At 35.4% G+C, this 27,979-nt stretch overlaps 1 protein-coding gene across 1 annotated transcript; it reads right to left on the bottom strand.

Annotated features, from left to right (window-relative positions):
* Nucleotides 1-10,454: 10,454 nt before the first annotated feature.
* On the bottom strand, nucleotides 10,455-27,860 carry ABHD13 (abhydrolase domain containing 13). The gene is made up of 2 exons (XM_090258641.1): nucleotides 27,736-27,860; nucleotides 10,455-15,451 (listed from the first exon to the last, which is right to left on the bottom strand). The coding sequence occupies exon 2, from the start codon at nucleotides 15,429-15,431 to the stop codon at nucleotides 14,418-14,420; it is 1,014 nt and encodes a 337-aa protein (XP_090114767.1). The 5' UTR covers nucleotides 15,432-15,451; nucleotides 27,736-27,860; the 3' UTR covers nucleotides 10,455-14,417.
* Nucleotides 27,861-27,979: the final 119 nt, after the last annotated feature.

The following is a 27,979-nucleotide window of genomic DNA, read 5'->3' as shown; positions in this document are numbered from 1 at the left end:
TTTATTCATGAATTTGGGTCATCATCAACAACCTTCATTAGTATTGGGTTACTACACCTTTATCTATTTAGTATCAACTCTAGATTGACAATAAAAATGGTGAAGAAGTTAATTCTTATATTTTCTTTTTTTCCTTTGCTGGATGCTTAGAGGTGGCAGAAATGAACATCTTTATGATAAAAAGAAAAGACTAACAAAGAGATAAGGGCATTCACATTTAGAATTTCTGTTACCTTGAAATTTGTAGATTTGGAATTATTACCAGTCATTGGCCAAGAGCTGATCAAGATAGTTTATTATAGTATTGACTCTGCTGGACTGTAGCAAGAGAGAGGGAGAGGCTATTTTTGATGGCCTTTTTATTCTGTTTCATTCACTTTTCTATCTATTTCAGTAGCACTTGCTTGCTTACTGAAGCTTTATAGAAAGTTTTAAAATCATTTAGTGCAAATCTTCAATATTTATTCTTTTGAAATATTTTTGACTATCCTAACCATTTGCTTTTCATGTAAGTATTGAAACCAGAATGTTATTTTCTTTAAAAAGCCTACAAGTTGATGGACTATCAATTTGGGTTGAATTAATATCTTAAAATTATTCATCGTGAGGCTTTCTTTAAGTCCTCATAACATTCTTTTAAAAGTTACAGTTCACCTTCAAATATACCTTTTTATATACAATTTAAGAACATTTATATGGTATATTTGTTTTTCCCCTTATTGCCTGTGTGCTATTTTTGTTATTTATTTTGCTGCTTTTGAATACATACAAGGTGGGGCAACCATAGGTTTACAGTTGTATGGGAAATAATACAATAATAATAACAATAAAAGAATAAACTCTGTGTTTGGCATTTTCACAACTCTAAACCTACTTTTGCCCCATCCTGTATATTATTCTCACACCAAAAACTAAATCACTAATGCAGCGCTATAACGGGAAATAATGGCTAAGTCAAAAAGTTGCTTTTTGTACTAACTTTGTGTCATCATTTTACTTTTTAGAAAAAGGATTGTTATGTACATAGAAAAAACTGACGTACCACCTCCAACAGTTACTTTCCACAGAATTTGTAAATACAAAAAAGGTTATTAATCTTTTATTCCTTTTTTGGGCTGTTACAATTTTCATTCAAACACAGATGTCAAAATAATAAAATTTATGATCATTAATTTGCCACTTAGATTCAGAGTTTGCTTCTGTTTTTATCCATATTTGCTTCACCTGTCAGTCTATCTATCAATGTGTCTATTCCTTTATGTTAAACTATTTCAAAGTAACTTGCAGATACAACATTTTACCAATAATACTTTACTATGCATCACTTAAGGGTATTCTACATAAGCACAATATCACTATTATACCTAACATAATTAATAATACAATCCCATTAAAAATGAAATAACTAGAAACAAACTTAACCAAGTAGGCAAAAGACTTGTACACTGAGAACTATAAAACATTGATGAAGTAATAAAGACACAAATAAATAGAAGGACATCATGGATTTGATAACTTAATATTGTTAAATTCCTCTCAACTTTTCCTCAACTGTCATTGAAACTATTTTTTTTTTTGAACCAGGATCTTCATCGGGTTGTACATTGCACTTGAGTTTTATGTTTTATATTATCGTCATCGTCGGCAGCCGTCCGTCTCGAGAGACGATGGTGTAGCTTCCCAAGAGTCTATCTGCACCGCCGAGAATGGCTGTGCAGTCCGACTCAGGAGTGACACAGTATCTGTCTCCTCCCGTGTTGAATCGACATCTTGCGATGACGCTGGAGTGTCCTCTCCAGTGAAGCTGAAGCTACAGAGCCTGGGCAGGGTGATATGGAGGGTCTGCTGTTGCCCATGCAGCAGACCCCCCCCTCTCTTCGCAGCTGAAGGATCCAAGGGAAAGACGGAGTCAATACAGCTTGGCTTCAGGTGCGCCGCAGGAGTTGCCGGTGTTGACTACAACGTCAAACCGCCTTAGGGACTCCGGCTCCGGATTTTCTGTCGGGGTTTACTCCCTTAGCCTTTCCCCTGAAGAGGTATGCCGCAAGGCAGCGGAGCTTTTTTGGAGTCAGAGTTTTCCTTCTCTGATGTGCCCTGACTGGAAGATCGAACCAGCGACACTTAGCTCGCAGGCCGACGCTCAATCCACTGAGCCAAACCAGCCAGGGTTTTTATATTATAGGGCACACTATAATAGATTAAACATGCAAAACTGACTTTAAAAGTAGAATGGTTCATGAGACAAGACTAAAAATTCAAGGAAAAACAATGTCTTAGTCTCCCACATAACCAAGGAGACTGCGATCTAGACCTAGTAAGTGTGGGTGTTAGAGCAGATGTGTCCTTGTAGAGAATGTAGGTTTATTTTGCTAACATGATAACAGTAACTATGAAATGAATCCAACTAAGTTTCTTAGTCAATTCAGCAACCTTGTGCTTCTAATTTTGCTTCACTGGTATATTTGCACATGAATCAGCATATATTTGCAAAAATTTGCTGATCAATAAATAACTATTTATTGTATTATTTCATGTTGTTATTAGTATGTATATTATTTGAAAAAAATAATTTAGAAATATATATATATATATATATATATATATATATATATATATATATATATATAGATCTTTGACCCTGCTTCCTAACACAGAATTTCTAAATTTGTTAGAATATCCTTTGTGGTAGCAGAGTCCTTTGTTCTCATGAGGTGATATTCGCCAAAAAGACAAAACCATGATTAGGAGCTTGAATTTTTAAGTTTCACCTCCAGTTCTCCAGAGAGGGGCAATGAGCTGAAAATCTAGTTAATGATTGATTATGCCTAATGAACCCTTTAAAAAAAATCCCCAAAGTATGGGGTTTGGAAAACCTTTAGGTTGGTGAATGCATGTAGGTCCTGGGAAAGTGGTGTTCCTGAAGAGGGCATGGAAGCCCCTCACCCCTTCCCACATACTTTGTCCTACACATCTCTTTCATCTGAATATTTATGTGTATCCTTTGTCATATTCTTCTATAGCAAACAGGCAAACGTAAGTAAACTGTTTTCCTGAGTTCTGTGAGCTGCTCTAGCAAATTAGTCAAATCTGATAAGGTCACAGTGGACCTCTGATTTATAACCAGTACATCAAAAGCACAGGTGACAACCTGGACTTGTGATTGGCATCTGAATTAAGATGGAGGCAGTACTGTGGTGCTGAGCCTTTCACTGGAATCCAACACTACTAGCTCTGGGTAGATAATGTCAAAATTTAGTTAATTATAGGATGACCAAGTGATTTTGCAGAGAATTGCTGATGGGGGAGAAACGCGCATTTCTGGTTTTAGAAGTGAGTATGGTAGTAGTGTGAGAGTAAAAGAGATAAACGGGAGGAAGACGGAGGTTTCTTTAAATGCATATTTGTGAAAATTTGCCGATCAATGAATAAACAACATATATACCTATAGTTTTATTTCACATTGTACATAACTTAGCATTTGTGTTATTTCTTAAGTAATATTTTACCAAGCTTTTAAAAATGTCCATCATTCATTATTAATCAGGGAAATGGAAATCAAAACTTCAATTGCATATTATTTCATATCCTTTAGGATGGCTACTATGAAATAGAAAACAGAACAGCAAGTGTTGACAGGCATGTGCAGAAAGTTGGAACCCTTGAGCACTGTTTGTGGGAATGTAAAATCATGCAGCCACTATGGAAAACAGTATGGAGATTCCTAAAAAAAAAAAAAAAAAAGAAATAAAATAGAATTACCGTATCTTTCAGCAATTCCATATCTGTGAATATATCCAAAAGAATTGAAAGCCAGGATCTCAATAGCTAAAATGTGGAAGCAAGCCAAGTTGATCACCATTCATCACTGATGGACGAGTGGATATAGCAAAGGTGGTATTGTATTAATCAGAGTACTCCTGACACAAAATAAACAGGATGTATGTATACACATATATCTGAGGGCAGGAAAGACCTAAGTCGAGGCTCGGCAATCGAGCAGGAGGAGTTCCCTTCTACTTGAGGGAAGACTAGCCATTTTGTTTTCTTCAGACCTTCAGTGGATTGTATGAGAGCCAACTACATTAATCACATACATACAATGAAATATTATTCAGCCTTGAAAAGAAATTCTGACACATCACACTTGGATAAATCTTGAAGACATCATGCGAAGCAAAATAAGCCAATTACAAAATGACAAATACTATATGATAACACTTACATGAGAATCTAGTTAGACAAAACCATGAAGATAATATACTGTATAACGGTTCTTACCAGGGGATAGGGGACGGGGGAGGAAGTTGTTAGTTCAGTGGTTATTGAGTTCAGTTTTGCAAGGTGAAAAAGTTCTGAAGATGGATGGTGGTGATGGTTGCTCAGCAGTGTGAATGTACTTAATACTATTGAATTGTACACTTAAAAGTAATTAAGATGATAAATTTTATGCTACGTGTTTTTTACCACACTTTAAAAAATATCTGGGGTCAGAGGAGGCATTGCAGGCAAAGAAGAGTCCTGGCAGTCCAGATGCCTTTCTCTGCACTGATTAGAGTGGAAAAGACTTTAGATAAGAGTTAATATCTTTCTAAAGATTTATTAGATGAGAATTGACAGTGAAGTAACCAAACATAGTCACAAAACTGTATCTAGAACCCAGATTTTCTGAGTGCTCACTGGACTTTTGGATTCCACACACTGCTGCCTTCTGAAGCCTGAGATGATGTGCACATCCCCTTTGCACAGCAAAATTCATGACAAGCAAGGTTTCAGAAAATGAAATGGGTTTTCTTGCTTGGGATGGGGTGAGAATTACAAATTCAAAAGTCAGCTATATTAAAGAGAAATTGAAGACTGACTTAAAGGTAAGGTAGAAAACTTTATGTGATATGTATTTTAATCTAAATTCATTCATTCATTCATTCATTATATAGTATTGATTATGCTATTACAGTAGTCCCAGTGTTCTTCTTTTGCCCCCCTTCACCCAGCACCTGCCATTCCCTCAAGCAGTCTCCACACCATGTTTATGTCCATGGGTCTGGCCTATAAAATTCTTTGGCTACTCCATTTCCCATGCTGTACTTTACATCCCCATGACTGTTGTGTAAATACCCATTTGTACTTCTTAATCCCATCACCTCTTCATCCAATCCCCGATACTGCCCTTCCACCTGACAACCATCAAAGCCATCTCCATAACCATGATTCTCTGTTCTTGTTTGTTTTGTTTTTTAGATTCAATTGTTAATAGATATGTATTTATTGCCATTTTATTGTTCCTGGTTTTGGTCTTCCTTTTTAAAATAAGTCCCTTTAACATCCCAGTCTTACGGGGATACCCCTATAGGTAACTAATTGCTTTTCTCTTGCTGCAGTTAAGACTCATTATCTTTACCCTTTGGCATTTTAATTATGATTCTTGGATTGGGCCTCTTTGCATCCATCTTGTTTGGGACTCTCTGTGTTTCCTGGACTTGCATGTTTATTTCCTTCACCAAATTAGGGAAGTTTTGTTTTATTTTCAAACATTTTCAACTTCTTGCTCTTTCTCTTCTCCTTCTGGCAACTCTATGACACGAATGTAGGGAAGCTTGATTTGTCACATAGGCTGCTTACACGATCCTCGTTTTTTTGGATTCTTTTTCTTCTTGTTGTTCTGATTGCTTGTTTTTTGCTTCCTTATGTTCCAAATCATTGATTTGATTCTTGGCTTCATTCACTCTACTGTTGTTTCCATGTAAGTTGTTCTTTACTTCAATTAGTGTATCCTGTGTTTCTGACTGGATCTTTTTTTATGCTGTTGAGGGCCTTACTAAGTTTCTTGAGCATCCTTATAACCAGCATTTTGAGCTCTGTATCTGATACATTGCTTCTCTTCATTTTGTTTGGCTGTTTTTTCTGGAGCTTTTATCTGTTCTTTCATTTGGGCCATGTTTCTTTGTCTCCTCATTTTGGCAGCCTCCCTGTATTAGGTAGAGCTGCTATGACTCCCTGTCTTGGTAGTGTTGCCTAATATAGCAGTGTCCTGTAGGATCCAGTGGCACAGCCTCCCCTATCACCGAAGCTGGGTACTCGAGGTACACCTCTTGTAGTTGAGCCTTGATTTCTGTTGGCAGGAAATGAGAGGGATTTACCTAGAGCAGTTAGCTGCAAGGACTGGCTGTGACCACTGAACACTAACCTCCACTCCCTGGGGAGGATCAAATGTGCAGGGGCAGAGTGGTAGTGCTATCACAAACTATGTAGTTGTCCAGTAGGTGTGCAGGCTCTGGGGTTTCCCAGGAGATGCAGGCCAACGTTGGCCCCAACCTGTGTTCTGCCCGTGGCCATCCTATATGAGCTATAAAGCAGTCTGAGATTCTCTGACGGCTGCTAGTGCAGTCTGGATGCTGCTAGTGCCATGATTGGGGCCACTGAGCAAAAGGTATGGGAATTGAGGGCTCACTGAGATCAGCTGTTGCTTGTTTGATAGGATTTGGGAAGTTGTGAAGCATGAGTCAAGATAAGCCATTCATATAGAGAAGTCTCTGTTAACAGTTTGTGTGGGCCCATAAGAGTTTTAGGGGATCTCCAGAGTGAGGCAAACAGTGTTAGCCAGGTTGATGAAATCTCAGATATGGTACCCATCTGCGGGCTCTGTGGCTCTGTGGCTCTGTGGAGATAGGGTTCAGCAAAAGGACAGTGGCCTGTCTGGGAGAATGCTGTTCCCCAGATCTCGCCTTGATGCCACTATAGTTCCTCCTCATATGCCATAGGTGCCAATTAAGCTGCTACTCTGGTGCTCGAGTTCAGAGAGAGTGAATCTGAATTAGTCTGTGTGTGGGTTCTTTGAGGGGAACTGCTTGGCTCCCAGAAATTTCTTCTACCAACTAGTCCCTGCTAGTTCTTGCAGCCAGAAGTTATGGGACTTACCTTCCTGGCACTGGAACCCTGGGCTGGGGTGCAGCTGGGACTCCTCGCACCTGAGATATCCCTTCTAAATTTTTATCCACCACACATAGATGCCTAACCAGCCCGTTGTCTCTACCATCCTCCTACCAGTCTGGATGGATGGGGTTTCTTTTAATTCTGTAGTTGTTAGCCTTCTATTCAACTCGATTTCTGAAGGTTCTGAGTGATGGCTGTTCTATAATTTAGTTGTAATTTTGATGTGGTTATGCAAGGAGGCGAGCCATGTTTACTTCTGCCACCATTTTGACCAGAAGTCTCTCATTGTAGTCTTGATTTGCATTTTCCTTATTTCTAATGACATTGAGGATCTTTTCATGTGGTTATAGGCCACCTCTGTATCTTCTCTGGAGAATGCCTATTCAAATCCTTTGTCCATTTTAAAATTGTATTGTCTTTATGTTGTTCAGTTTTAAGTGTTTTGTATTCTAGAAACTAGTCCATTATGTTGTGTCCTTTTTATATTCTAGAAACAAGTTCCTTGCTAATATTTTCTACCATACTGTAATTATCTCTACAATTTCTTGATAATTTTCTTTGAAGCATAATTAAAAAAAAACTTTTTACAAGCACAGTTTATCTGTTTTGTCAGTTCTGCTTTTGGTGTCACACCTAAGAAAATACTGCCTATTCCAAGGTCATAAAGATTGTAGCTGTATTTTCTTCTAGGCCTTTGCTCCATTTTGTGTTTTTTTATATGGTATATGAGTCCAAATTTGTTCATTTGCATATGCATATCCAATTGACACAGGACCATTTGCTGGAAAGACCATTTCAATAATGAATAGTCTTCGCACTCTTGTCAACAATCAATTGACTGTAAATATGTAAGTATTATATGTAATATATAAACTAAGCTTAAGCTGAGCCAAGAGACAAAGAGAAAATACTCAAGAGTCAAGCAGAGTACAGAGGGTGAATATGAAAGAGATCAGATGAAATCAATAAGCTTAGCAGTAACTCGTTGAACCGGTGTAGGATAAGACAAGGACCCAAACATCAAGAGAAAGTCAAAGAGCCCCCCGCCATGGGATGTATACTGTGAATAATAGTGATTATGTACCATCCTTTATTTCTCCTATTACAGTTTTTCCCTGTGTACTTCTGGGTCTTTTAAAAACTTATCATTCCCTTTGTTATTTTTAAAGCAATATGTCACAGGCACTTAAATTAATGACTTACTGGCATGTCCATAACCTTTATTCCCAGGACATTTCCTTTGAGGTATGAGTTCAAGGCTCCTCTACAGATATGCTAAGCTTAAGCTAGATCCCCCAAGTGGCATATTTCCTGCACAATTATTGCCACCCCCCTTATACTGAACAGTAATTTAATCACATGAGTAACTTCTGATCTACTTTAATCACAGGTTATGTGTGTATGTAACTTCCCTTCCAAGTCTGTTGCTATTCTAGGTCTTGAACTTTAATACAAAACATTATAGTAATTACTTTGTGGATCTTTTTCAGTCTTAAGTAAAAGTTTAAACTAACTTTGTTATCAGTGAGCACATTCTACACAGAAAATATATTTAGCACTACAAGGCGCTTAAGACCATGCTGAGTGCTGTGGAAGGATGACATGACAGTACGCCAGATCTTAGTTTATTGCAGTAGTAAGACACACAAAAGGGAAATAAAACAGTGTGTAATAAAGAACTGAGCAGAATATTGTCAAAGATGAAAATACAAAATGCAGTGAGGGCAACAGGTGTTCAGAAGGAAAGAAACTTGCTAGAGCTACCATGAATTTGGCTCATGGCTCAGGAGTCTAGTGAGGTGAGAACACATTCAATCTAGAGGTTAAAGCACTGGGCATGAGTATGCACATGAAAAAAAAAAAGAATGATTCATGAAAGAGAACAGAAATCTTTTACAATAAGTTTAATTTGTGAAGGACCCTATAGTCCAAGTCTGACTTCGATCTAATGAGAAATGTAGTCACTAAATCCCCTTCAGTAGGAAAATGCATAAAGTTCTCCTGGTACGTTAGAACAGAACAAAGATCAAGCAATGGGATCAGTGAAGTTAGAAACCAGTTCAGACTAATCAGGTATCAAGAATCAATGACAAAAAGAAGTCAGAACAGTACTTAGCACATTATAAGGACTCAATAAAAATGTTAACTACTATAATTTCAGGGACTAGTATGTTGGTAGGAGAAAGATTGGGAAAATAAATCTTACTGGAAAAAGAAACAGCAAAATCAGTTTCAAAAATATCAGTTTCACTTTAGGAGGAAGATAATTTAGTTTTGAGCCTTGGTTATCTACAAATGGTTAAGGAAAGAGAGGGGAAAGTCCTACTAATTTAGATTTTCCTGCAGGAGCACACAATTAATTACTTCGAAAAGAAGTACTTGACTGTATAATATTCCCAATTTTTTAAACTTTTTCTTGTTATACTAGTTGTCCCAACTTTTCCCCCTTTGCCCTGCTTTGTCCAGCTCACCCCCTGCTCCCACAGTCAGTCCCCACACTGTTGTCCATCTCCATGTGTCATTCATATATGTTGACTATTCCTATTTTTTTTGATGTATAGCCAATTCTTTGGGAGTGTTCCCAAATAACTGGTCTACTTTTAATTCTATTTCAACATCTTAAACCTATTATGACATAAATACAAACTGCCAAATTTTTTGTGAAAATGGGACAATGTATAGTCCTGCATTTAGAACTGGAGACAAATTCAAATCATGCCTCCATTCTGGGTAATCTTGAGCATGTTACTGAACCACTCTGAGCCTGTTTATTACAAAAGGGGACTACAAATTACTCAAAAGTTTGTTGTGACGGTTCAGTGACATTTAATGTAGTCTACATTTGGGACTTATACTTGTAGGTATTCAAAAAACATCTTTTCCCTCCCTTCCCCTTAATAAGATAGGAATTATATTCTCTAACCAGATCCCATTGTTCATGAACTTCAGGATGTAACTCTGTAAAGCAACACCTGGAGAGTGAAATAGAAATGTGAAATCATCTTTTGAAAATAAGAAACAGTAATCTAAAAAGTGCTCCACCCTGGGACTTAGATGGCAATCTTTCAGAAAGTACATGAGAAACCCTACTTACTACCAGATCTACCCCGGGAAAGCTGGTCTCCAGTAAGTGTATTCTTCATCTCTATTCTCAGGGGCTATTTTAAGGTTTGTCATACACTTCCTATCATCCCACTGGTTCTGACACTATTCAAACATACTAGTTTCTTCTTAAGAAAGCAAGTTACAGACTCAGAACAGACTTGACAGCTGTAAGGGGTAAGGGGAGTTGCAGGGTTGAGTGAAAAAGGTGAATATATTAAAGCAAAACAAACTCATAGAAACACACACACACACACACACACACAGAATAAAGCAAGGTACCAACTCCTAAAGACTGAATAAATATCAGGCTTTTTGAAAATCTCCCCAAGTCTTCAACTAAATACTAACGGGAGGTGGGGGAGGGGGGGAAACACCTGAAAATTTCACGAAAAGGCACTTTATGAAATCTGAAAGCGACATAACTAAGAACAGTTCAACTTTATTTGTTCGTATATTAATTTAATTAAGCAAATGCTTTGGGGCCTATTCATTCACCAGCAATATACAGAAAACATTTAATATTGGCCTAAATTAAATGTGAAAGAACAATATGAGAACAGGGAACATAAACTATTTTTTCATCCACACTATTACTACAATAAAAGTTCATTAATTTCAGTACAAATTCAGGAATTTCATTTAACCATTAAGGAAGCTTTAATGCCCTACCATATAACTTAGGTTAATAGACAAATTATTTTTAAGTGAATAAAAACTATCTTGACATTAATCAAATTTTTAATGTATCAATGTATTGCATGTCAGTATAAAAAGTAGTTTGAAAGAAACTTATTGTAAAGAAACAAATGTAAATGTTTATTTGCCATTGTTAGCACATAACATTCACATTTGAGCTAATACTTTATTACTGCTTCAAATAAAATATGGCAAAATGTGATTTACATTATGAAATTGGATTAACTTATTTTATCCTGAACGTACTCAAAAGGTTGAAAACTTTAAGTATATGCTGTACTGACATAAATTGTTATGTTAAACAATACATTCATCCATGTTACATATGTATATGTGGCACTTTTTGTAAAAAAGTGTCTCATTTTATTTTTAAATTACATTTTTAAGATACAAAATATAAATGGAGGTATATTTGTGCCATTTGGCAAAAATGTGTTGACTATTATTAGAATGAATGCATTTATTGCACCACACAAATGCATATATTATTTCTGATTAGTTAAAATGATATGCATATAATGGTAATATAAACAGTTCTTTTAATTTTCTACCCTATTATTTAAAAAATAGATATCTGCGCTCTGTCATTTCCAACTTTACCTGAGTGATACAAAAATACATAAATTTAAGTGGATAACCAAAATCATGATTAAATTGTTTTTTCAGTTTTTCTTCATAATTGTTGTCAAACAATAGGAAAACAGAGGGAAGAGGTCAATGAAGGATATCTCAATCATGACTTAACTTAAAAAGTGACTTCTGAGAAATCCTTTTTAAAAGTTTATCTATTTACTCCTAAACTTAAGGAAATAAGGGACTCAATAAAAACCACACTTAAACTGGATTTGCAAGATAATTAATAGAAAGTTGAATATAGCCTTCACTCTTTAATTCCACCGAACAAATCTATTCCCACCTCAAACCAAATCTTTCAAACTTAATAAATATGAAAGCATCATGTGGTATGAATTCTCAGTAAGAAATATTACAACATACTAGAAAGCTAGACCTTTGGTAGTTATCAAGTGTCTAGAGTTCATAATAAAAAAATAAATTTAAGCTGCCCTGTAACTAAATTCAAAATTTTAATGAAAATATCAATCTTACAAAGTACTTGCACAAATATTTGTATTATCAGTGCTCAAGTCACTTTGTTAGAAATGTCTTCTGTTTAAAGGCTGTTTTGCACTGTCACGTGTCCTTTTCACCAATTGCATCAGTTAATTATTTTCTAGATCTATATTTAAGAAATACCTCATATTTCCCTTTCTAGTTATTTCTATTATTCTTTTATCTGCTATAAATGTTGCAATATCCTTCTTAGGATCCTTTTTGCCATTTCTCCTCAATAATTCCTTCCAAAATAATGGATTTAGATCTAGATGAATTATATCTTGCCATATTTAAAATCATTCTAGTATTTCCAAATTTATAGTAGCTTAATTAACCTAAAATTCATTCAGAAACTCCTATAGCTGCTCTTGTATAAGTGAGTCAGAAATTAACACACAAGGCAGACAAGTTTGTATTCCTACTAAATTTTAAGTCCAAAATGAAGTAACTCATTCAGAAGTCATGTTTTATTAACACCAAACGCTTTGACCAAAATTAGACACATTTTGATGTAGATCTAGGAAATAATTAGAAATCTGGAGTATAAAAAAGAACAGCATAAAACAAAATACTGATGAAGAAAAAGCTTTTATAATTCATCAGCATGTTTACAACTAAATTTGATAAACCCCTCCACAGTGTTACCAAATGATAACATGAAAATATAAAAAGGTACTTTATAAACTTCAAAGAATTGATACAAGTCTAAGGTATGCCATGTATGTTCATGTCTAACACTACATTTTGTTGTATTAACTTTTTTTCCTTTTAAAGCATTACTATTTAGGACAGTCATTCTAATAGCAATGATTGACAAGATGAAAAGTAGCTTTTAATTGTGGTGAAATTATACATACAAAATACACCTTTCATGATATGCATTACCAAATTTGTTTTTAAAAGCATGACTTTTTAAAACAATAATTTATAGAAAAACATTACCTTTTAGAAATATTTGCTATAATTTACTGTTTCCTAAATATTGACATAAAGTGAATGCAAAGAATGTTATTTGGCAAAAGTATTTCTAGCCCCATCTCCATGGAAAAACGTTTAAATTAAGGTCAAAATTATGGACCCATTATTTCTCTGTTCTAGCTGTTTGCACAAAGCCAATAAATATAGCCAAAATATTCAAAATATTATAAGTCAAAGCTGACATAACAATGTGTAGAGCTCAATTATGTCTAATTTTTGAGGACTGCTTGAAACCACTTAGCACAATTATGCCCCATAGATTACATATATATATATATATATATATATTGTTTTTCTCTTTTTTAAAGGTAAATCCTGCAATTTTAAGGAGGTTTTAAAAGTAAGATTGTTCTTACTTTTCTTTATGTCTAAATACTACTTCCCACTGATAGCCATTTAACAGTTAAAATGTGGTAACAAGGTCTGTGATAAAAAAAACTCTAGAGTCCCTTTATTCCCACATTTGTACATGTACAATACAAATAACACTTCTTAAAATTGTCCTTTGTTGCAGTTCTATTTTATAACTGCAACATTAAACCAAAGAACATAGTTTTTGTTTTGTTTTGTCACTTTTATTTTCAGTAAGTTCAATAAATGATATCTTGGCTTTAGTGGGTTAGTTATACATAGATACTGGGACTTAAAAATTAAATGTGAGAATTTCTGTAAAACAGTATGTACAATTATGTAATAAGGCTTCCTAATTTAATTCTTAAATAAGTTATAATCTTCATTATGACTGCCATTAGTGGTTGACCTGTAGACTTGTGAAACTAAGAAGCTAAATTTCTCTTTGCCACCAAAATTACACGTTAAAATGTTCAAATATGCACATCAAAGCTACAGTAAAACTCTAAATTTCTATTTTTACATGCCATGATCCAGACTGTACCTAACAAATCACAGTCCATTTATTTTATATTGGAAATTGGGGTCCCATTTATTTGTAAGAAAAAGCCGGATCTCAGCATTTGCCAGAACAAAATTCAATAGGAACCTGCACACAGGTCTCCATTCCACTTCTTGCCAAAACCAAAATAAGTCTACATAAAAATATATATAACCCAGGTTACCATATACATTGGTATATGCCCAGTGCTATTTACATTAAAAACACTGCATTGCATAATTCAAGATATAAAGTATCATGCATTTTATTTTAAGGTGAAAAATGCAGCTCCAGAACTAAGTTTGAGTACCATGATTGTCCCAATATTTACTGAAGGAATAATATCCAAAGGTTTCTTGTTTACATTTTGCCTTTCAAACCCAGCCACTAATCTTACACATCACATACAGTATACCACGTTAGCAACAAGAAACTCCTGAATATATTATACTGGCATATTAAACTAAAGATATGAACACATAACCACACTGAAAGGTTTGATGAAAATGTATGAAATATTCCCAACAATTATAGTTTTTCAAATGTAAAAACTATTTGGATCATCTTAACAGAGCACTGAAGTCCTTTCAAAGTTTAATGTCACTCTTCAGACAAGTACAGACATAACACACTTCTAGAAAGAAACATTCTTTATCATTCTGCACAAATTAAAATATAATGCATTAATCAAAAAGAAAAAAGATTATATGATTGTCACATTAGATGAAGTTTTTGCCATTTCTTCAGGGGAATGGCTCTTTATTACTTCTTTGATGAACTGTTCAAGGCTAGTGAAATAACCCTGGCATTGCCATGTATCATTATGAGTTCCATCAGGAAAAATGGCTAACCTCTTAGTCCGAGATGGAGAAAGTTCATAAAGTTGCTTCATCATTACTGGTGGAATTAATTGATCAGAGAGTCCAGAGATGAAAAGAGAAGGCATTCTGCACTGAGAGATTTTTCTATAGGACAAAAATTTATTTTTGTAGCACCATAAAGGAAGGTAACGCATTGGGAAGAATGAAAATAAAGTGCTGGCCATATGTGGTATGCTTAAAAATGTGTTCTCCACCATAATGGCTGAAATCCTATGTGAATTTTCAGAAGCCAGATGAATAGCCACTGCTCCTCCCAAGGAACGACCAAAAAGAAAAATTTTTGTTTTGTCAAGGTCAGGTCTAGTCATCACATAGTCTAGCACAGCTTCAGAATCTAAGTAGAGTCCTTCTTCACTGGCTTCTCCTTCGCTTTTTCCATATCCTCGATAATCAACAAGCAGAAGATTAACTTTGAGGTTAACCAACATAAGCAGTGCATTTGGTAACCTGTGACCTATGTTGCCTGCATTCCCATGAAAATAAATTATGGTTGGAGAATAGGGTGAATTGTCGCCAGTGTATCTTATCAAAATAAGATTTAGACGTACTCCATCTTTGGTTCTAATGAAAATGTTTTCATGTGGAATACCGGTGGGCATGGGGACATAAAGGCGTGAGGAAGATGGCTGTTCTGGAAAATAAAGCAATACATCCTGGAATTTATATAGAATACCTGCTATTGATATAAATATTAACAAAAGTAAGATAATGCCTCCATACAGATGAAAAGTCACTATTAAAGGTAAAAGAGAAATACGACAAAGAGCCCAAGACCAGGAGGCCAAGGCTATTAGCCATCTTTCAACAAAGTTCCACAGCATCCAGGATTTTTCCATTGTAGCTCTCTGTAAGTGGCCTAAAGAGAAAGAGAGAGACACATTATCAATAATTCAACATATATCTATTTTAAAGTTATATCCATGATATATAGCATGGTACTAAATGAATCCTTGGAAGCCTACATCAATCCATCCACAAAACTGGTTGCTCTAATTTCCCTTGTCACTTCTGTTAGAGTCTCCTTTCTTCCTTCAGTTTCTATAATAGTCATCAAATTATATTTTTTTAAATGTTCTTATTTACTGCCAAGTATTTTCATTCATGTAATCCCCTTGATTTGATAGAAAAATAAGTTGATGCTGCTGGATCACATGGGAGTCCCGTTTTTAATTTTTTGAGGAACTTCCATTCTGTTTTTCACAGTGGCTGTACCAATTTACATTCCCACCAACAGTGAACAATGGTTTCCTTTCTCCATATCCTTACCAACACTTGCTATTTCTTGTCCTTTTGATACTAGACATTTTAACAGGTGCAAGGTGGTATCTCATTGTTTTGATTTACATTTTCTTGATGATTAATGATGCTGAGCATCTTTTCATGTACCTATTGGTCATCCTTATGCCTTCTTTGGAAAAAAAAGTCTATTTGGAACTTCTGCCCTTTTTAATTGGATTTTTAAAGTTATTGAGTTGTATGAGTTCTATATTTTAAATATTAAAGCCTTACCAGATATATGATTTGCAAATATTTTCTCCCAAAGGTTGCTGCCTTTTCATTTTGTTGATGGTTTCCTTTGCTGTTCAGAAACTTTTTAAGTTGATGTAGTCCCACTTGTTTTTGCTTTTAGTGTCAGATGCAATAAAGATCATCACCAAGACTATTAAGGAGCTTACCGCTATGTTTTCTTCTAGGAGTTTTGTGGTTTCAGGTCTCACACTAGTCTTTAATCTATTTTGAGTTAATTTTTGTGCATGGTAAGATACTGATCCAGTTTTCCCAACACCATTTATCAAGGAGATTGTCCTTTCCTATTATATTCTTGGCTTTTTTTGTTATGACTTAATTGGCCACCTATGTGTAGCTTTATTTCTGGGCTCTTATTCTGCTCCACTGATTTATGTGTCTATTTTTATGTCAATGCAATACTGTTTTGATTACTATAGTCTTGTAATATAGTTTTCCTTTCTCAAGATTGCTTTGGCTATTTGGGGTCTTTTGTGGTTTCATAAAAATTTTAGGATTATTTGTTCTGTTTCTGTGAAAAATGCCATTGAATTGATAGGGACTGCATTAAATCTGTAAATTGCTTTGGGGAGCATGGACATTTTAAGAATATTATTTCTTCCAATCCATGAGCATGAAAGAGCTTTCCATTTATCTGTGTTTTCTTCAATTTTTTTCATTAATGTCTTACAGTTTTCAGTGTATTGATAATCTACCCCCTTGGTTAAATTTATTCCTAGGTGTTTTATTCCTTTTGATGGAATTGTAAATGAAAATGAGATTACCTTCTTTATTCCTTTCTGACAGTTTGTTATTAGTGTGTAGAAATACAACAGATTTTTGAATTCTACTGCTTTACTGAGATAGGTAGTTTGAGGGCAAATCTGATTAAAAAGGTAGTTAATAGATTCTAATTTATCAAGATCAATCTGATATAATATTATCAGTTTCCATTTTCACATTACAGAAAAATAATAATTAAACTATGATAAGAAAGAATATTTTCCTCTCTACCTGGAGCTTTTCACAGCTAAATTAAAAAACTTATTTAAATTGACCATTATTTTCTAATATTGTATTATTTTTAAGAAATTGTTTAATAATTTGTCTTTCAGGGCTTTCGGCCAAGATGGAGGTGTAGATAGACATGTTTCGCGTCTTCGCATACCCATAATAAGGATTACAACTACCTCAAAACAAAAAACAACCAGAAATGTCAGAAAATCAAACTGTATGGAAGTCCAACAACCAAGGATTGAAAGAAGTCGTATTCATCCAGATGAGTAGGAGGGGCAGAGATGGGGAGCCAGGGTGGGGAAGATGCGATGTGGTGGAGGTGAGGCGGCAGTGGTAAGGCAGTGGCTGCAACTGGTGGAACAAGAAGTCCCATGTTCATGTGTGGCAGATAAAAGTACAAAGGGACACCTCTGAAGCGATCCCACCCCCAGGCTAGACTCTGCAGCTCATGGTTCCAGTGTCTGAAGATAAATCCCCATAGCTTCTAGTAGTGAAAACCCGTGGGGGTTGGGGTGACAGAAGTCTCTCAGGAGAATTTGTTTAGAGGGCCCCCATGGTCCTAGAATGCACACAAACCCACCCATTCTGGGAACCATCACCAGGGCAACAGCTAGAGGGGCGCCAGTCCCATACGTGAAGTGAGTGAAGTGACTGGAAAAGGGGGCAAGTGCCAAGCAAGCAGCATTGTTTCCCCTCTAACCCCTTCCCCACATACAGCACCACAAGGATGTGAAACAGGTTGCCCCACCCTGACGGATGTCTAAGGCTCTGCCCCTTACAATGTAACAGGTGCAGCAGCTCTACCTAATACTCAGAAACAAACACAGAGAGTCTGTCAAATTGAGAAGACAAGGAAGTATGGCCCAAATGAAAGAACATATCAAAACTCCTGAAAAAACTAAGAGAGAATGAGATAGCTAACCTTTCAGATGCACATTCAAAACAATGGTGATAGGATGCGCAGAAAAATTATTTGAGTACAGCAAATGCATAAGGGAAGAAATGAAGGCTACACTAAGGGAAATAAAGAAAAATCCACAGGAAACCAACGGTGAAGGGAAGAAAGTCAGGATTCAAATCAACAATCTGGAACATAAGAAATAAAAAATTAACCAGAACACAATGAGGAAACAAGAATTCAAAAAAATGAGGAAAGAAGAAGAAGGCTCCGGGACATCTCCAAAAGTGCCAACATCTGAATCACAGGGATGCCAAAAGAGCAAGAAATTGAAAAATTATTTGAAAAATAATGAAGGAAAACTTCCCTAATTTTGCGAAGGAAACAGACATACAAGTCCAGAAGTACAAGAGTCCCAAACCAGTTGGACCCAAAGAGGACCATACCAAGACAGGTCATACTTAAAATGCCAAAGGCTAAAGATAAAGAGAGAAAACTTTAAGAGTAGCAAGAGAAAAAAAAAAGAGTTACCTGTAAAGGAGTTTCCATGAGACTATAAACTGATTTCTCAAGAGAAACTTTGCAGGCAAGAAGTATTCAAAGTGATGAAAACCAAAGACCTACATACACCCAAGATTACTCTATCCAGCAAAACTATCAGTTAGAATGGAAGGGCAGATAAAGTGCTTCCCAGACAAGGTAAAGCTAAAGAAGTTCATCATCACCAAGCCCTTATTATATGAAATGTTAAAGGGACACATTTAAGAAAAAGATCAAAACTATGAACAGCAAAATGACAACAAACTAAAAACTATCAACAACTGAATCTAAAAAACAAACATAGAAACAAATTAAGCAAACTATAACAGGAAGAGAATCACAGATATGGAGATCAAATGGAGGGTTATCAGCAAGGAGGCAGGAGGGGAGAATGGGGGAAAAGGTACAGAGATTAAGAAGTGTAATTGTTAGGGGTACAAAATAGACAGGATGATGTTAAGAATAGTAAAGGAAATGGAGACGCCAAAGAACTTATATGCACAACCCATGGATATGAACCAAGTGGGGTGGATTGCTAGAGGGAAGCGGGTACCAGGTGGAGCAGGGGAAGGGGAAAAAATTTGAGACCACTGTAATAGCATAATCAATTAAATATATTTAAAAGTAATTTGTCTTTCACATCTGATTGAAAATAAATTTCAGATTGCTAATATAATAAAATATGTGAAAAATTTTATATAGTCCTCATTGCAATTTCATACGAGTCAACAATGATTGATATGATAGACCGATAAAGCCATAAACAGTAGAGGATAAGTGTAAAAGAAACTGAAATTCTAATTGAGAATCTGAGATAAGCGAAGAAAATGATTTATTGGAATTTAAAAAAATATTGCTGAACAAAAGAAGTGATAAAAATAAAATACAGAAAAAAGCTATCAAAAGTCAATTTTTTAATTAATTCAAAAAGTATATTACAGTGTAGTCATCTACTTATATATTTACCAAGTTTTAAAAGACAATTGAGAGGTTACTCTTACTTTTGGTAAATAATTGTTAATGACTAATTTTTTAAACTGTACTGTATGCCACAGCTAATAAATGTAGCATTTTAGTTCATCATTAGGTGTAAATGCTGAAATAAAACATAAAACGAAGTTAAATTAGATTGGTTATAAAGACGAGTTAGATGATTTAATAGATTCAAATTTTCACTATTATTTCACCAAACATATTTATTATTTCATTAAGTATAGATTTTCAAATTCTTGTTCAAATGACTATGAACATAAACCAAGAGCAGAGCATTTTTCTGAAGTTTCTCTGTAATCAACACTGCCACCCAGTTGTAGCAAGTTTTATTACAACGAGCACTATATTAAGCTAGAGAAAAACAGGTATGTCAGGTAAACAAAACCCCAAGCTTAAAAAACTATACAAGCAATATCTGGGCACTAGGTGTCAGCCTTGGTTAATATCAGATTGAAAGAGGCTGCACTACAGCAGCCAACGAAACCAATTACAACAAATACTAAATACTTATTCCAGGTCAATAATAAAGAACCTTCACAATCTATAACTGCTTTATCAACAGCTTAAATTAGACAAGGCTCCTTTATATTCCTTTGTTGTAGTGGATAATTCTCAACAACACATCTGGTTACTTATACTTTTCATCTGTTTACTTAATCTTATTATTATTATTATTATTTTAAGTATAAGCAACATCTGAGTGATTTTCACATGTACACAGAAGTTGTATTGGGGAAAGATGAAAACACAATGGCATAAACTTTATACATCAAAATAAAATCATTTTGTGTAATGATTAGGATTAACAAGGTTTGGGATATAAAATACAAATACATTAGACACTACTATTTCAAAATAAGATATTTAAGATATTTCTTTTGTGAAAAATTTTAATATTTTCATAGTCAAGCCAATTATTTGCAAGAGGTATCAGAAAGATGATTAACTCAAACATCATTTATTTGGTGATATAATAGGGAAAAAAACCACTAAAATTCCATCAGTTTAAAAGTCTGCGCTATCATGTATCTGCAGAACAATCTTGGGTTTATCACTTATTCCCAGTCTGAATTCTTTTTTCAGGAGAATGAGAACTAAAAATACCTACATATAAGGCTGGTCAGCATTACCAAATGAAATTCTAAATTCATAAATGCTATAGATAAATTAACTTTATTTGCTTTTATGACTAGTATTTCTGGCTGTATGACTACATTCTTAACTATGTTCTGCATCAACATCAGCATTTACCACACCACTAAAAGAAAAGAATATAGAAATTTGATAAGGACATGGTAAAGCACTTCTATAACTCAGATAATCAGGAGTGAATTGGCTCAGTTTTCAAATTAAAGTTATTATTTAAAACAAAAAACAAAAAATATTGAGACACTAGATAAAATATAAAGCTCCTAATACCTGCACAAGGCATATTTTGAAATTCAAACCATACACACACACATACCCCGCATAGATTGAATTTATACAGTTAAAATTTTCAATTATTCAAACTTCAAAAAATAATTTTTTAAGTAGCTTCTTTAATTTCTAACTTCAACAAACAATATGGAATTTAAAGATATAAGACCAGGAACTGTGTTTCTCTTTTTCACTACTGTATTTCCTACTGGATAATATTAACACTTTACATATACTAAAGACTAAAGGGTTTTTTAAATAAGTAATATATCTAAATTATTAGACTTCTAAGATAATGTAACTGTATTATGTAACATAAGATAGACGTAGAAAAACTGCACATAAGAGTACATTGTTAGGAAAAATAATTATTCAACTTGCAGTTTTCCATAAAGCACTCCTAAGACACCTTACCTGACTTTATGATAAACAAAGGTAATTTTACAATGGATTGTTAAACTGTGAAAGTCAGAATAAAAGCCAATTCAGTTTGAGCAACACCAAATGAAAGTGAATTATAAGGACAGGTTACTAAAAACTGCTCTGGAGTGTCTGTGTGTCTTCTCTTTAATATGTTATGGCACATTGGTGGTCTAGAAAGACCTCTACTCACAGACTGCCTTATTTCTACATAACCGAATTTGCCTGAAATTTGTTACCTAGTCTTTACATATCTCTCTATGTTCTTAAAAGAAATGGAACAAGCCAACTTAATATATGAAGAATTTTTTATTTACTAAATTTGCTAAAACTAAAAGCAAAGTACCATTACTGGAGCCATCTGCTGAGATGTAAAAACAACTTCACATAGACCCAGTTGTTATGATAGTCAATGTAAATGAATAGTGCCTCTGATACAGTCCACTGCAGATTCTACAGCTAGCAGTATGCAAGTTTTCCATTTATTTTGTCAATAAATTAATGTGAGTAAATGGTTAACAGAACCATTCTTCTCCATGAAAAAATAATTACCTCTGGCTAACCTTCTAGCATGGTTTCCCTGAAAACCTCATAAAGATGGTATATCAGCTATATTTCTAAGCAACATTTTGTGTGGTAAATTTGACCCCTATTAGTGAGCTAAATCTGGATTGAGCAGACAGTGAGCAGGGCTACACATACCAAGTGGGAGGTATAAAGAGTGGCTTTTCTGAGTGGTACATAATTTGTAACTGGCCTGTCCCTCTGCTGAATCCTGGACACTACACCCATGTGCTGTTACAAAATATAATGTTTCCTGTGGAGCACAGAACTGTTAAGTCAGGAGGTGCCCACCATGCGTTATCTTTCCACTAGCCTGAACTATCACTTGGGAAGAATACACCTTATGCTGATATCCTGGTTTTCTATTCCATTTCTTTCAACAAAGCAGAGAGAGACTAGTGCCAGATCTGGTCTGTTGGGTCTTGTGAGTGTGAATATTTAGCTGAACCCAAGACCACAGCTGTTGGTCATGCAGAATAAGCAAAGTGATTAGTTACTCCTTAAAATATGTTCTATGGGACAAAATATTTTGAAAATGTGTTGCCAGAATAGAGAGATTATTTGCCAGGTTCTTTTTCATGCTGAAATGCATTTACTGATAACATCCTAGCATCATAAATAATCAAGACGAATGGCAAGTTTCATATACTCAAAGTCTGTACTACTCAGAAGGGTAGCTTATAGGGAAAGAATATTACACCTGTGGAGTACAGAATCTTAGTCAACCAACATCCTCTTATCTCCCACACTTCTACATATTATTATGTGTTTAACCTTATGCCTACATCTTAAATAAATAATTACCATTTCTTACTTTTGCCTTTGCCATGTTACCATACAAGCTCACACCTCAAATGTCTCTAAAATCTGTACTCACACATCGCTGACTTTAACCACCCTCAGTAACTCCTTAATTACTTACTATCTTGAGAATCTGATGTATCGGCTCTTACAATGATCACTCATATAAAGCAATCCCCATCTGCTAATAAATCTAATAGATTTTTCTCAATCCACACTGCAATACCATACCCCTAAGTGATACCAGACATTAATTCTTCCTCAGCCTCCAGTATACTCAAATCCCTGTGTTTTTCTCTCTGACCTACTCCAATTTAGGCATTCTCCAAGGTCCTTTTCACTTATGGTACCTTCTTTCCCTCAGTGATCTCATTCTTTCTCACGGCTCTAACTATTATACTTGTGTATGAATTATTTCCATTCTCTATGTCTACTCCATTTACAACCTCGAATTTATCCAATATTAAACACTTCCTCTTCCTCACCTTTTTCCATGCTTTATGTTAATTATAAAAAGCATGTGTAAACAAATATATATTTTTAAAAACATAGGTTTAATTCTGAGTCTCAATATGTAACAAACTAAAATTATGTTAGGCACAAAAAAAGGCACATTATTTTAACATACACAGATCTTGTATTTGAATTAAAAGTCAACCTTAAAAATAATCTTTGTGCTTTTTATTTAGATGAAGTCATTAGAGATGTCATATTTATATTAGTAAGTACTTCTCAAAAATACTCTATTAAAAGCATGATTTATTTTTATTATAATGTATAAATAAGCAGATATAATTGCAATTGTTTTCTTTTAATGGAAGAGGTTACTTGAATAATTCCTAAAGTCTTACAAATTATATTTACACGTGATAAAAAAATAAGAGGTAGAGTTGGGAAACAGGCATTAAGTTATAAGTAAGTGTCTTTACTAAATAGTACAGTAGAAGAATGGTGGCCTTGGTTATGTGATCATTAACAGTAATTAAAAAGTTACTGAGAAACATTAATGCACCCAAGATTAAAAACAGTCAGGTCTCTAGAAATCTCTGATGAGCAAAGATATCGTTATTTTTTTATTTGAATTGAGGACTGTAAAATATTTTGTTCATCATACATTTTCAGTCCTCTTCCGGACCACTATTACCAAAGTAACATTTTTAAAGAGTACACAGTTAAAGTTGGAGAAAATAACTGCGGCTAAACAATCTTTATGTAGGACAACAGACATAGTATGTTTTAAGAGTGTATTATTAACATGAGGGTTGAGAGAAAAGCCAGTAAATACGTATACAAGGAACTGTCATGAGTTTCCATGAACTTGGCAGTGTTTGTTCTGTGCTTTGTCAATAGAATTTAGGTTATTCTCTCCAATAAAAAATGATGGCAAACGATACATTAAAAGATTAATTCCAAGTCTAGAGTAACCACTCTCAACCTTCTCCACATCAAAGAATTTTATTGCTCTCCCTCTGATGTTGGTAATCTATTCAGATCACTTTACCCAGTAATACTATTTTATACTAAAAATTAAAAATAAAGAACAATAAATATATCAAGAGTTAAAACTCAAACTACAGTAATGCCATATTCTAATTATTGCCCAAATAATTGGTAGAGTTAATCAGATAAATGTTATTCTTTCAATCACAGACAAAATTATATTTTAACGAAGGTAAAAACTGCCTAACCACAACAGGTAAATGTCAATTATTCTAATTATTTTTTAATTGCAAAACTTTACATTGTACTGCAGTGTATACTGATTTACCAATTCTGCCAATAATAAAGTTTCTGAAAACTACAAGATTTTACCTATACAGGAGTTAAATATGAATTCTCCAAAAACAATCTGACTGAAGGTTAGTCAATTATAAATAAAATAAAAATGTCCTACTCATAAGTGAACTATTACTTTTAAAGGCCCTTAGATCCATCGCAAATTGATAATTTTAGAACAGCCGGTTTAAAAATAAAAACTGCTCAACAATTAAAAAACATACCTACAAGTAATATGTAGGTTCACGTGAAGACTACAAAGTAGAAAGCAAATTCACCTGTACTGCTAACAGATAGAGCACAGGTGAAGAAATGAGTATCCCATGGTGTTCATTAGGTACCAAGATTCAGCATTCCTGCCTGAATGTATATCCTTTTCTGCTAAGCACTGGGAAGTTAAGAAACCATGCCAGGTGCACAGCTGAAATGGAAACACAAATAGCTATCAGTCAGTGTGTTGGAGACACCACAGAATGAATTATCTATTTCCCTCATGGTTACGCACATGTCATGAATAATGAAAAAGTGTGAATTAATAGTCCTATGGGACAAATGAACAATAACTGCCTATGGAGATATTGGATAGTAACTGAATAGTTCAGAGAGCATTTCCAACTGAGATTCAAATCTGTTAGGGTAGATTATATCAAACATTACACTAGGCAGGAACATAGTAGCATTTTTGTGCTTTCCCTTTCACCTGAAGCATGGAAGACTTGGTAATCAACTCTGACAGAAAAAGGATGACAGGTCACTAAGGAAGCCTTTCACAATTTATTCAAAGATTATAAATATCTATAACAAAGAAAATGGTAGAAAATAATCTGCAAGGCAAATAATGCAAAACAGATGTTCAAATGGAGACAAATGAAATTTAGCAAGTTTCCAATTTATGATGGGGTAATGTTCTAAATACTTTACTATAAAGTGCATGGATGAAACTTAGAATTTATTTTGTTTTAAAATCAATGTTGCAGAAGAAGACTCTCAGGCAAGCTCACAAATGCATGAAATTCCAGTTCATGTTTTAGAAATACAACTTTACAATTCCAGTAGAATGTACAGCTAAAGGAATTAACACCTATATGAAACAATAACATAAAATGTAATAATTTATTAGAAGTCTATCATTGAAGGTAAAATCTTAATTAGAATAACCAGAAGAACTATAACCTTCTTTAGGTGTATTCTAAAATGGGTATCTAAGGGTCTCACGCATTCCTGATAAGAATTAGAAAAATTTTAGAATCTGAGTAATAACAGATTTCTAAATTAATGGAAAGAGAGAAAAGACATGGATTCCCCTGGGACTGAGTGACAAGAGAGGGAAGATCATAGAAAAATGGTAGGTTAAACAGTTTCTTGTAACCACCACTAAATTACATCTTTAACCCAGAACGACTTGGTTAAGTAAATCCTCAGAAGGCAAGGGACCTGAGATGTACCTGTGAAAGCAGGTGGTGTGCCAAGATCTTTATGTACACATATTCATAACCTGGCCTGATTTCATCAGTTCAAAATAGCTATCAATGGGAGGCAGTGTGGTGCAGTGGAGAGTGTTTTGGGGCTTGGTCTGTTAATAGCTAGGTGTCTTTTGCCAACTCAGCCTCTGTAAATATGTTTCCTCATATGTAAAAAGCAGATGAAACAGGTAATTGCAAAACTGCTGAGATGAGATGTAATACATAGTATTAATAAATGCAGCTACTTCTATGAGGCAAAATTTAAGGTACTATCTGTCAGAACAGAGTATGTGAAACTAAGTACAGTACAACTAGAAGTTCTGTTAGACTTGGATTAAATAATGGATAAAACTCACTGAAGAATACCTGAGTGTTTACACACAGGAAATAACTAGCACAATGCCTTATTTTTCTTTCAAAACCCAGCTTAGGTACAGCTGCTTTAGAAAGCCTTCCGGGGACCTCTATTCCCTATTGCCAATCGTTCCATATTCTGCAGTTTGTACAAATGTGGTGGCACTCACTATTATAGTGTAACTCATTAGCTTTCCGTAGACTCTGAGTTCCTTGATGACTTTGACTTCATGTTATTTAACACTGTATTTTCAGTAGACAGCAGTGTCTGGCACGTAGTAAGTCTCTAAAAATTGTTGAATTGAGTAGTCTATGTCTTAAGTAGTATAACACTTGATGGACAACCAAAATTCTATTTTAGTGGAATAAAATTTAACTTTTTAGTAAAAGATAGGTGATTAAGCATGCACACAAATATGTCTTATTCCATGCCAAAAGAAACCAGGAGAAGATCAGTAAAAATCAAACATCAAAACTTAAAACCCAGCCCTGGCCAGGTAGCTCAGCTGGTTAGCACTCCACTTAGCACCAAGGTTGTCAGTTGGATTCCCAGTCAGAGCACATATAAGAATCAACCAATGAATAGAAAAAGTTGATGTCTCTGTCTCTCTCTCGTCCTCTCTCTCTAAAATCAATCAGTAAATAAAAAACTTAAAAAAATCCTTAGAGCCCATATTCTCTTCTGTATTTCCATTCCTTTACTACTACACGGCAAACGTATGCAAAAGCTGCTAAATAAAATACTTGTTCTTGGTTATGACACTTTGGGTAATAACATTAGTAACACTTTTCCGAAAATAAATGTTCACAAAAATCTACAGCAAAATGGACTTCAATTGTATGGGGGTGCTCTCGTGTTTTCTTAAACACCCAAAACTTCCTGCTATGAAATTCGAACGTGTAAACCTGTTAGTGGCGTGAATGAATGAGGGCTACTACATGCCTTAGACCTAATAGGTGGGATTTTTGTTTCACTTTTCATGTGTGTGTGGGAGGACCGCGGTGGGGTGGGATGATTTCTATGTGTTGGTTTGTACACGTTACTGGAAACACCACTGACTTACGACTCTAAAATACGTTCTAAGCAACAAGTCTCAGCAGGGCACCGGAGGGCCTTCGGTAATCCGCGCGCCTCCGTTTCCACAAAGGGTGTTCGTTTGGGTTTCTACCGCCGCTGGCGAGGCTGCGGGCTGGGCTCCTTCCAAGGCCGGCGCGGCGGGGAAACAGGTCACGCATGGCCCTGAGCGCGCAGCCACGCACTCCCGTGCAGGCGGTCCGAGACCAAGGCAACAGTAAAACCCATGCCAGCCACCCTCTGTAACCCCTCTGGAAAAAGCGGACACCGCACCTCGGCGGAACCGCACCTCGGCGGAACCGCACAGCACTTACTTAGACCAGCTCGCAAACTGCGCAGTCTGCCGCGGACACGCGACCCGGCGCCGCGTAGCAGCGTCCCCCCTTGCCGCTTCCGTCGCTCCTCATCATCCTCTGCCAGCCAAGGGGCGGCCGCGGTTCCCTCAGTCTAGCCCGGAGATGCAGCGGCGCCACTCTCGACTACTCCACTTCCGGCCCACACTTGGTGTCGCGAGCAAATACCCCCGCGGACTTCCACACCACCTGCTCTCGCTTCTTC

Source organism: Furipterus horrens, unplaced genomic scaffold, assembly GCF_987537825.1.
Source record: "Furipterus horrens unplaced genomic scaffold, mFurHor1.1.pri manual_scaffold_12, whole genome shotgun sequence".
In the NCBI taxonomy this organism is placed as follows: Eukaryota; Metazoa; Chordata; class Mammalia; order Chiroptera; family Furipteridae; genus Furipterus; species Furipterus horrens.
Note: the sequence above shows the minus strand (reverse complement) of the source record. Positions and strands in the feature narration are given on the sequence as shown.